Source organism: Anabrus simplex, chromosome 1 (assembly GCF_040414725.1).
Source record: "Anabrus simplex isolate iqAnaSimp1 chromosome 1, ASM4041472v1, whole genome shotgun sequence".
Lineage (NCBI taxonomy): Eukaryota > Metazoa > Arthropoda > Insecta > Orthoptera > Tettigoniidae > Anabrus > Anabrus simplex.
In genome coordinates, this window is record NC_090265.1 from 1,363,321,062 (window position 1) to 1,363,333,675 (window position 12,614).

Below are 12,614 nucleotides of genomic sequence, written 5' to 3' on the forward strand. Positions count from 1 at the left end.
CCTCCGATGAGGGTGGGCGGCATCTGCCATGTGTAGGTAACTGCGTATTATTGTGGTGGAGGATAGTGTTATGCGTGTTGTGTGAGTTGCAGGGATGTTGGGGACAGCACAAACACCCAGCCCCCGAGCCACTGGAATTAACCAACTAAGGTTAAAAACCCCGACCCGGCCGGGGATCGAACCCGGGACCTTCTGAACCGAAAGCCAGTACGCTGACCATTCAGACAACGAGTCGGGCATTAAAAACAATTGGAATGCATTACATACGGCAGTGTTATAGCATTTTCCTAAAAATGAAGGTTGCTTCAAGAAAAGTCTCCAATATTCTGTAACCTTCGAGTAAATTTCTTTGGGATGATTATTGTGAAAATATTATTAAGGTAGCAGTAAGCCAGTCTACTGTAAATCGTAATTTTAAAATATACGATAATAATAATAATAATAATAATAATAATAATAATAATAATAATAATAATAATAATAATAATAATAACAATAATAATAAATAATTCCTTGTGGCTATTGCTAGTCTGGTGCAGCTCTTGTAAGGTCGACCCTCCGGCGAGGGTGTGTGGCATCTGTCATGTATGAGAAACTGCGTGTTATTGTGGTGGAGGATATTGCTATTTGTGGTGTATGAATTACAGGGATGTTGGGGAGCCAGGTGAATGAACCATTTTAAGGTTAAAATCTCCGACCCGGCCAGGAATCGAATCCGGGGCCCTCTGAACTGAAGTCTACTAAGCTGATCATTCAGGCAAGAATCCGCACAAGTGATAGTAATAATAATGTTATTGGTTTTACGTCCCACTATTACGTTTACGGTTTCCGGAGACGTTGAGATCTGGAATTTTGTCCGAAGGAAGGCCAGCGTTATACTGTTTGAGCCACTCATCCGGTACTACTGTGACGTGAGTCGTGAGAATACACTTCTTTTTGGGGTAGTATTGGGTGGGTTGGGGTGGGGGAGACCTTGAGTTTGCATTTGTTTCCTTTTAATGCATTTGTTTGTGTTTCAGGTGAATCCACGGAGAAGAGTGTATTGGACCTTGAGGAGAGTTTTACAGCCATCTCACACGCTAACAATAAGGATGCGTTACGTCTCCCTTTTGTGTGCTGCTGTATTTTCGGGATGTTTTGCTTTAAATTTAAATGAATTCATTTCATTTTTACAATCCAGTTCCAAATTGCTAGACATTGATCTCGAACCACGGTTCACTTCACCGTACCTATATCTAGATTACAGTAAAGCTAGTGGTAAATACATTTTGAACATTCAATTGGAATTTTATGTGTTACCGCTCACTACCCAGGAAAATGTTTCAATCATGGCTCTGGGTCTTCAAAAGGCAGTGGTGTTAAGTGAAGTCAATGGATCTCAACCAGTGACTCTGAAAGTTCAGACCAATAAAGATGTTCCTGTCGGTGTGTTAGGAATAAACAACACGTGTTTTCTGTCAACCGGGTAAGTACTCATATAAAATATCTTTTATTGTAGATTAGGTAGGTACTGCTCTCATTATTGGCTGAATTACATCAACTTAAAAGTTCTCAAAATACGTCTGAGAAGTACGAGAATTTAGAAAAAAGAAAAGGAATGGACTTTTCCACAAATAATCATTAAATGGAAATGCGTTTAGTTTGAAGAATACAAAAATATAGAGAAAAAAGGGAATGGACTTGTCAGAAACAATCGTTAGTTGGAAGGATGCATATGAGTTTAATTATTGATACCTTTGAAGGACAGTGTACAGGATGCTATTTGTGATCTTACTGATACATTAGGAAATGCAGCACTGGGTATCAATGAACCACGAGTTGGGTTGTGTTGACACTGGTTACCATTTCAATAACTGTTTGGTACATGTAATTATCGGTTTATTGAAAGAGCTATTTTCCTCCAATACAAATTTGAAAATTGTTATCAAAGCACTTTAATTAGTCTTAGTATTGTGTAGTTCATGTTATAATTAATTTTTACCATCAGTACGGATTTTACTTGCATCTTCTATTAGAGATCATGTGACAGCCTGGGGCTCTACTGTAAGATAATTGTAGATTTTCGTCATTAACATGGCATAACTTCGCTGTCCTTGTAAAGTGGCTGACTTGGAAAAGTAATTTACGTGTTTCTCTTCTGAATATAGTATGAATCTCACACATATCTTGTCATTACTTCTGTCACACGCACTTCATACTTGCAAGCTTGTGAATATTCCATTTTCTTTTGACTTCATATTTCAAGTTGCATGCTCCCTTTGAGAACAGTTCTTTCGATTTGCAAAGATTACACTGAAACATCGGCCACGGTTCTTCTAAAATCACACCAAACTTTTACCAAGGGAAAGTAAACTTAGGCCATGTTTGAGATATATTAGGTATATATACTTATTATTTATTAAGAGTCGGCATAAACACAAGCTACACTTGTTTTGATGTTTTTAACATCTAAAGAGTATATAGGTAGCAAAAGGAATAATAGTGTGAGAATTTCGCTTACTCTGTGTAAGCGAAATTCTCACACTATTATTCCTTTTGCTTAAAGCATAGCTACATAAAGGAATCGATATCAACAACATAACAAAATCAAATATTTTCACTTACATAAAAATAACCTAATATTTACATTTTATTATTTACACACATTTTTATTCCTTGTTCACAACACCCCTACATCACTCTCTCCCCAGTGTTGATTTCACTCCACAATGTCTGCAAAGCGCACAGGAAGTTAAATAACATGTCCTGATCTGGTAAATTTTTGGGGTATTGGATCACACTTATTTTCGGCCGAAATTAATGGTTGTGGGTCGGCCAGTTCACTACCACAGTCCTTCAAGCCAAACACCGGTTTGAGCCTATCTATTGAAATGTTTGTTTGTTTATCCCTAATCATCAGAGTGCAGAATTTTGGAGTACGCTGAATGACTTCATACGGACAATCATAAGGTTGTGTGAGCCCAGTCTTGATTCTGTCGACTCTCACAAACACATAGTTGGTATACCTGAGGTCATTATGGATGAATGATGTTACTCGAGTTTTTTGATGGCAGTCAGCTGGTTTGAGGTTATCCATCTGCTTCTTAAGGGTCGTGACAAATGTTGGCAAGTCTGCATCTGTCTTGAGGTCAGGAGCCTCAAAGAAATCGCCGGATAGCTTTAAGGTTGTGCCGTAAATCATTTTTGAGACTGCTGAGTTATCCTCTTCTCGAAAAACACAACGAAGTCCCATTAGGATAGTTGGAAGTACATGAGTCAGTTTGTTGTAGCATGGGCACGTATTGAACTTTTCAGTGTACGATGAAACCTTTCTATCTTTCCATTTGATTGAAGATGATAGGCAGTTGTTCTTGTTAGTCGACAACCACAAATCTTGGCTAGTGCACGAAACAAACTTGACTGAAATTGCAATCAATCAATCAATCAATCAATCAATCAATCAATCAATCAATCAATCAATCAATCAATCAATCAATCAATCAATCAATCAATCAATCAATCAATCAATCAATCAATCAATCAATCAATCAATCAATCAATCAATCAATCAATCAATCAATCAATCAATCAATCAATCAATCAATCAATCCTGATCTGCAGCCCAGGTGGTAGACTCCCTATCTGTTGTTTTCCTAGCCCTTTCTTAAATTATTTCAAAGAAATTGGAGATTTATTGAACATCTCCCTTGGTTATTCCAATCCCTAACTCCCCTTTCTATAAATGAATACTTGCCCCAATTTGTCCTCTTGAATTCCAACTTCATCTTCATATTGTGATCTTCCCTCCTTTTAAAGACGCCATTCAAACTTATTATTCTACTAATGTCATTCTACGCCATCTCTCCACTGACAACTCGGAACATACCACTTATTAGAGCAGCTCGTCTTCTTTCTCCCAGTTCTTCCCAGCCCAAACTTTGCAACATTTTTTTAACGCTACTCTTTTGTCGAAAATCACCCAGAACAAATCGAGCTGCTTTTATTTGGATTTTTTTCCAGTTCTTGAATCAGGTAAACCTGGTGAGGGTCCCATACGCTGGAACCATATTCTAGTCGGGGTCTTAGCAGAGACTTATATACCCTCTCCTTTACATCCTTAATACAACCCCTAAACACCCTCATAACCATGTGCAGAGATCTGTACCCTTTATTTACAATCCCATGTATGTGATTACCCCAATGAAGATCTTCCCTTATATTAACACCTAGATACTTAGAGTGATCCCCAAAAGGAACTTCCACCCCATCAACGCAGTAATTAAAACTGAGAGGACTTTTTCCTATTTGTGAAACTCACAACCTGACTTTTAACCCCGTTTATCAGCCTGCTGTCCATCACACAACATATCGAGGTCACGTTGCAGTTGCTCACAATCTTGTAACTTATTTATTACTCTATACAGAATAACATCATCTGCAAAAAGCCTTACCTCTGATTCCACTTCTTTACTCATATCATGTATATATATATAAGAAAACATAAAGGTCCAGTAATACTGTCCTGCTGAATTCCCCTCTTAATTATTACAGGGTCAGATAAAGCTTCACCTACTCTAATTCTCTGAGATCTATTTTCTAGAAATATAGCAACCCATTCAGTCACTCTTTTGTCTAGTCCAATTGCACTCATTTTTTCCAGTAGTCTTCCATGATCCACCCTATCAAATGCTTTAGACAGGTCAATCGCAATACAGTCCATTTAACCTCCAAGATATCTGCTATATCTTGCTGGAATCCTACAAGTTGAGCTTCAGTGGAATAACCTTTCCTAAAACCGAACTGCCTTCTATCGAACCAGTTATTAATTTCATAAACATGTCTAATATAATCAGAAAGAATGCCTTCCCAAAGCTTACATGCAACGCATGTCAAACTTACTGGCCTGTAATTTTCAGCTATATGTCTATCACCCTTTCTTTTATACACCGGGACTACTATAGCAACTCGCCATTCATTTGGTATAGCTCCTTTAAGCAAACAATAATCAAATAAGTACTTCAGATGTGTGTTTGAGTCATCAGTCCATAGACTGGTTTGATGCAGCTTCCATGCCACCCTATCATGTGCTAACCTTTTCATTTCTACGTAACTATTGCATCCTACATCTGCTCTAATCTGCTTGTCATATTCATACCTTGGTCTACCCCTACCATTCTCACCACCTACACTTCCTTCAAAAACTAACTGAACAAGTCCTGGGTGTCTTAAGATGTGTCCTATCATTCTATCTCTTCTTCTCGTCAAATTTAGCCAAATTGATCTCCTCTCACCAATTCGATTCAGTATCTCTTCATTCGTGATTCGATCTATCCATCTCACCTTCAGCATTCTTCTGTAACACCACATTTCAAAAGCTTCTATTCTCTTTCTTTCTGAGCTAGTTATCGTACTTCAGATATGGTACTATATCTTAACCCATTGCCTTTAGTATATCCCCAGAAATCTTATCAATTCCAGCCGCTTTTCTAGTTTTAACTTTTGTATGTTATTGTCATTGTTATCATATGTAAATATTAATACTTCTTTAGCATTAGTCTCCTCCTCTATCTGGACATTATTCTTGTAACCAACAATCTTTACATACTGCTGACTGAATACTTCTGCCTTTTGAAGATCCTCACATACACACTCCCCTTGTTCTTTAATTATTCCTGGAATGTTCTTCGTGGAACCTGTTTCTGCCTTAAAATACCTTCTGATCTGTCACTATTTGATGTAGAGCTCCAAATCTAGTGATCCAGGAGTTGAAGAATGCTTGAGGCACAGTTTCGGCTTGGGTATTTCGGTATGGTACGACTTCTGTCCAATTTCTAAATTTATCTATACATGTAAGGCAATGAGTGAATTCATCTGAGGGTGGTAAAGGACCAATGAGATCAATATAAACCACCTGGAAACGTTCATTTACACTTGCAAATTGTTCAGTGGGTGCCTTGGTATGCCTGGAGATTTTACTTTTCTGACAAGGTATACGTGCTTTTGCCCATTGTTGAACGTCTTTCCGTAAGTTTGGTCAAACAAATCTAGAAGATCTAAGTCTCACTGATGATCTCACACCTGGATGAGCCATGTCATATTAATGTCGAAAGATTGAAAATCTGAATGGCTTGGGCACATATGGCCGAATAGTGTCTATTGACACACCACACCAGAGACCGGTACCATCAGGCGTGGTGTGAAGCTTGAACTTAAGTGAACTTAATCGGAGTTTCTGAAGCTCTTAATCTTGCCTCTGTAAAATCGCAATTTTGTTCATTGTTGATTGATACTAACTCTTCCATTCATGACAGATGATCAGCCACATTTTCTCAACCTGAGACATGTCACAAGTGTGTAGTGAACTGGGATATACGTATAGTGAAGATATCTCAGTTGAATTGCTGACGCCCTCTCATTCTTCTGCTTGAGGGTAAACGTTAATACAGTAGAGCATGGTCTGTGTAGACAGCATACGTTCTTCCTTCCAGTAGGTATCTGAAGTATTTTATTCCTAGATAGATGCTAAGAAGTTCCCGATCATAAGTGGTATAATTCTTCTGAGCATTGGAGAACTTCTTTGAATAGAATCCGATAGGTTTCTAGTATCCATTCTTTCTTTGTTGTAGTGCTGCTCCTACTGTAAAATCTGGCGCGTCCACGAACAATGCAATTTCATGATCCATGCTTGGGACCATTAGGAGATCTGCCTGTGCAAGGTGCTCCTTACACTTCTCAAACTGCTGGGTTGCTTCTGGAGTACAAGTTAATTGGCCTTCGGTCGTTTTTCTGATAGGTAATCTGCCACCTAGACGACAACCCTAAATACAGATCAATCATGATGGATATTGTATCTTTATCCTGGACTTTCTTTCTTAATCTGTGTACCCTCCAGGGTCGGTTTTCCCTCGGAGTCAGCGAGGGATCCCACCACTACCGCCTCAAGGGCAGTGTTCTGGAGCGTGAGACATTGGGTCGGGGGATACAACTGGAGAGGATGACCAGAACCTCGCCCAGGCAGCTTCACCTGCTATGCTGAACAAGGGCCTTGGTGGGGGATGGGAATATTGGAAGGGATATACAAGGAAAATAGAAGGAAGCGGCCGTAGCCTTAAGTTAGGTACCATTCCGGCATTTGCCTGGAGGAGAACTGGGAAACCAGGGAAAACCACGTCCAGGTTGGCCGAGTTGGGAATCGAACCTACCTCTACTCAGTTGACCTCCCGTGGCTGAGTGAACCCCGTTCCATCCCTCGTACCACTCTTCAAATTTCGTGGTAGAGCCGGGAATCGAACCCACGCCTCCGGGGGTGGCAGCTAATCACACTAACCACTACACCACAGAGGCGGACTATCCTGGACTTGCCTGGTCATTTCATGTATGTGGCAGGCGCCTTTCTTTAACAATATAGAGTAAATATGTTTTTCCTGATATGTTTACTTACTCTGTTTAAGTAAAAGTTCATGAAGCTTTAATTGTAACCTTTTAATTTTCAGGCAGTTTGTTGAATGTAGAGCATTCTTCCAGCTAACTTGGGACTTGATAAACACCGAGATGTTACTGTACTCCCCATTTATGGAAGAGTTCTGGGCATCATTACAAGACAGGAAGGTTCCGTACGCCAACTGGATCCAGACGATCACTCTTGAGACACACTACGGATCACTGCCTTCAACATGGGTGTCACGGATGGACCTCTCGTCGCTCACCGAGCTCGTCATCAGTGGAAACACTTGGAGACGACCACAGAACCTCATTGGAAATTTGCCTAATCTACAGAGGTTACTTCTTATGAACAACAGCATAGAAGAATTACCGAATGGTATGATTGATACTACTGATTATTTTTTTTACTTAAGAGCTAAGGAACATTCTGGTAAACAATCCCTGCACCTTTCAGATGTAGAATCTGTCTGATAACCTGTGTTAATAATTACGACTATCAGGAAAACAATTCTGCTTAGAAATCATTAGATACACAAATCTTCATTATAGTCTGTCATGTCTTTCTTTCAGAATTCAGTCTGCATGTCACTTTGAATTAACTAAGCGCCTCAGCAATTATCTTTTTGCAACTAACCCTGTGACCTCACTTAGTTCCACATCTCTTATCTTTAAATCACTATACACTGAGCCTAACCAGCGTCGCCTTAATCTTCTTCTACTTCTCTTACCCTCCATGGCCGAGTCCATTATTCTCCTAGGTAACCTATCCTCTTCCATTCGTCTCACATGACCCCGTAGGATCATAGGTTCCATTGGTAACGTAGCCTTTACATCCTCATTCCGTGTACCTTCCTGTCATTGTGCCCACCTGTTTCTGTCAGCAATCATTCTCGCTACTTTCATGCTTGTTACTTCTAACTTACGAGAAAGATAATTACCCTGTGTTCATCCAATTTTCACTTCAATACAGCAAAGTCTATCTGAAAACAGACAAGCGTAAAGGTTGCTTTGTCCGGGAGCTGATTTTTTTTTTACAGAACACCGCTAATCGCAACTGCGAGCTCGCTGATATTAGCTTAGATTTGCTTCACTGAGTCAGTTTCACTTAGTAATGTATAGTACCATTCTGGGTGAATACACATTGTAATTCGGCCTACCAGAAATATTCACCTATTCCAATGGTGTTTATTTTGAAACATAATGAAAAGCGTAGGATGCTTTCCAGTCTCTTCTTTGAATATGGCCATGAAATTTAAGTTTCTTTTTAATAGTGCCTGGCGGGGCGCGCAGCTGTGAGCTTGCATCCGAGAGATAGGGGATTCGAACCCCACTGTCAGAAGCCCTGAAGATGGTTTTCCATGGTTTCCCATTTTCACACCAGGCAAACGCTGGGGCTGTACCTTAATTAAGTCCACGGCCGCTTCCTTCTCATTCTTAGACCTTTCCTATCCCATCGTCGCCGTAAGTCCTATCTGTTTCGGTGCGACGTAAAGCTAGTTGTAAAAATAATAAGTGTCTGATATATTTTCTCGGAATGCTACTATAATTCAGGACACTTTCTTTTCATATACACTCCTTCTATACATATTGGGTCAACGACTTTCCCCCGCTTTTGACAGACATAGCCTATCCCTACCAGTTGCGAACCCCAGCTGTATGGATCGCTGATAGAGGTGTTACTCTCGACAATACTAACAGCCTATATCAGCAATATGCATATTGGAAATGTTCGATTTATTAGGGGAAATTCACGATAACTAGATTTTTTCTAACAGCGTGAGCGTTCGCGGCTTAAGCTTGATTGTGAATACTGTGTAAAATATCTTCAGTTAGAGACCCTTTAGTTTACGCCGGGCCACTCTATTGCTGCAATAAACCATTGACTCACTTTCCGAGAAAAATACAGTAAACCATGGCTCACTTTCAGAGAAAAATTATATTTTCTATGGCCATTTTTAGTACCATGCGAAAGTAGTCCCAGACGCAAGCAAATGTTCCTTTGAGTCGTGAACCTTGAAGTTGCACTCACACTGGGTCGAATGTCATAACTGTCTGAATGTGATACATGCTTACTTGTGCCAGGCTCCTCACTTTCAGCTATCCCATCCGACCTCCCTTGGTCAACTCTTGTTTTTTCCGGCCCCGACGCTATTAGGTTTCCGAGGGCTAGGAAGTCTTTCATTTTACACCCTTCGTAGCCGATACCTTCATTTTTCGATGTGTCGGACCCCTTCCATTTTTCTCTCTGATTAGCGTTAATAGAGGAGGGTTGCCTAGTTGTACTTCCTCTTAAAACAATAATCACCGCCACCACCACCGTCAGTGTGTCCAGGAAATCAGTGATGGATTCAAATTTTTACAGGAACAAAACATGGTTTACCTGTTAAGTTCGCTTCTAGCAGCGTCGCCAGCTTATATTTCTGTCGTATTTTTAACGCCTCTATGTATACATCTTGTTTTACTGTTACCATATACACCGCCAATCAAATATAGCATTTAGAAAGTCACATATTTCAAGTTACTGGGAAACTTGACGCAATAGAAATAAATATATTACGTTTGTGTATTCTAAGGACAAATCTCGACCAAACTTTATATTTATATTTTACTCTTCCAGAAGCAGGTTCTGATATGCATATGGTTTGGAAATCACTGAATAGACTGGAGGTTCATACGAACACCAAAAGAGTTATTTAATCTTCTCTCATGCACTATCGATTTTCCGTACAAAATATGTGAAATGTCCCTGTATTTTAAATAATTTTCATTCTGTAGATAATTCCATTTACTCTTCAAATGATGGAGAAAATTTAAGCTTTCTACAGGCTGTATGTTCTGCCGCGGGTGACGGACATGCTCGCAGACCGACATATTTTATACCGGATGTCATGACAACGACTCAGTCTGCTTGCCAGAAGGGAAGTAACGTAATGCCATTTTCGTCATTATTCCTGTAAACTCATTGGGTAGAAAGCGGGAGAGGCGTCAAGTTACCATTCTGTGGGGTATTTACGGAATACCGTTAGAGGTTACAGTCGTCTTTGAATAGTGCTAAGTGTGATTATTAATATTTGAACATTACGGCGGAGTGTAGCCCATTATTTCACTCTGTAAGGTGTTTTATGGCATTTGCACTATAGCATTTTACTATACGACTCTTCTACTTCCGTTTTCTGCTTTAATTACTTACCTCTGACTTACCACTTTAGGTTGAAGTAATAAGACCATCAGTCATCTTCTTATCTCAATACTTAACAAGCCCTGCGCCTAAATTTTTCCTCTGTTACCGATTTAAAAAATCCGTAACTCATATGATGAGAATTGACTGAGGGACACTTCATTTTTCCAAATCGTGCTTACATATATTTCCTATCTGGCTGGCTTCAGATATTGTCCTATATTCTGTTATTTTCAAATTTCTATATTTTTCCGTATGTATGGGACTGCTAATCCCGAAACCTGGACTCTCCTTTCTTTCAGTGATATTATGCACTATTTACCCCCTGAATGTTCTCTTTCCTTGTCTATGATTTTGCTGATTAAGTCGTCTAACGTGCCGTTAACTGGAACTTATTTAGAGTCAGTGGGTAGGTTGTGACAATTCCGACAGCTGGTAAATTTTAATACGGCCACTGAAAACGAGATACACTCGGAAAAACAACTTTCAAAGCTTAAAAACGCCAGTCCACATCTAGGGTGGCTCAGACTGGTTTGTATAATGTTGTTTCACGTCGCACTAACTACTAAAGGCCTAAGATTTCCGAAGACGCTGAGGAGATGAATATTTTGTACCCCAAGAGTACATTTATGTACAGTTAAATCTACCGACACGAGGTTAGCGCATGAGAGCCTCTTCACATACCACCAAACTGAGGCAAGATCAACTCACTACCTTGGGCACAGCTAGCTAGCGCCCTACTAACTAACCCATTAGGACAGCAAAACTGCTTCAGAGTGCGAGGCCAGGGTTTCTGCCGACAGTCTTAAGAAGACCACTGCTCTATATTCAGTGTATGTAGCTGGACAACGTTAATGAATATGAATTTAAAACCGCCTTTTCAGGACCCCAGTTGACAATTATGTCCATAAATATCGAGGGAACGTCTTCGGCAAAACGAAGAACTGTTGCAGAGTCTTTGTGGAATACATGATTGTGACATCCTTTGTGTTCAAGAAACACACCGGGATAGTAATCTAATCAGCGTCGTCCAAGAGTTGCCGGTATACCCTTAGTGGTAGAGATACCGAATCAACATTATGGTAGGGCCATTTTTGATAAGCCTGGTATTACTGTCCTGTCCACTGACATTTTGCTGGGTGGATGATGATGTAGAGATTCTTACAGTTCAGCTGAATCATTGTACTGTTTCATCTTTGTATAAACCACTCATCAGTGTATTCCACTTCCAGGCTAGTTGCTAGTTGTTTTACGTCGCTCCACTTCCAGGGACCACGAAATAATGACAAGTACATTGTTCATATTGTGATTGGAGATTTTAACAACCATAGCTCTGTACGGGAATACGAACATGACAATAAAGATGGAGAGGCAGAGCTGGAGTGGGCAGTGGCTAATCAGCTACTTTTGACCCATGATGCCAAACTGCCTTCTTCTTTTAATAGCAGGCGATGGAAGTGGGGGTACAATCAAGACCTAATTTTTGTCAGCAAAGGAATTGCTCAGCAGTGTGCGAAGAGTATCAGCCTCCCTATACAACATTCGCAGCACCGACCAATCATATGTCAGGTTATAGCGACAGTGCGCCTCATGTTTTTATATTTCCCCAAACGATTTAATTTTAAGACAACTGACTGGAACTTGTTCACTACATGTTTGGAAGATGCTGTATCAGATATAGGTAATTCCACAGATGATTACGATCTTTCTTTTTATGGAAGTTGTGAAGAAGAGCTCTAAATCATCAACTCCTCGTGGATGTCGTACAAACTATGTTCCTGGATTCATTAGATAGAAATCAGTTCTGTTATCTGAATATATAGAATTACTTAATCGAGACTCATTTGGAGTCGAGACCGTTCGTAAAGGTTTGGCTTTTGTCAACATCATCAGCCGCAAACAAAAGAGAGCGTTCGTTGAATTTCCACCCTCGAAGAACTGTTGTCCCCATTTCTACCACCAAAGTAATTTGCCCCAGACTAGTCAGCCGCTTCAAGGGGTGCTCAGTTCGAAC

At 40.0% G+C, this 12,614-nt stretch overlaps 1 protein-coding gene across 1 annotated transcript in view; it reads left to right on the forward strand.

Moving 5' to 3' along the window:
- The first annotated feature begins 1,026 nt into the window (after positions 1-1,026).
- LOC136878852 (toll-like receptor 2) overlaps positions 1,027-12,614 on the forward strand; it is a 39,917-nt gene continuing 28,329 nt past the window's right edge. Inside the window, exons 1-2 of the mRNA XM_067152389.2 lie at positions 1,027-1,465; positions 7,473-7,798. Coding sequence (XP_067008490.2) covers positions 1,092-1,465; positions 7,473-7,798 — 700 coding nt within the window. The 5' untranslated portion in view covers positions 1,027-1,091. The remainder of the gene's footprint in view (positions 1,466-7,472; positions 7,799-12,614) is intronic.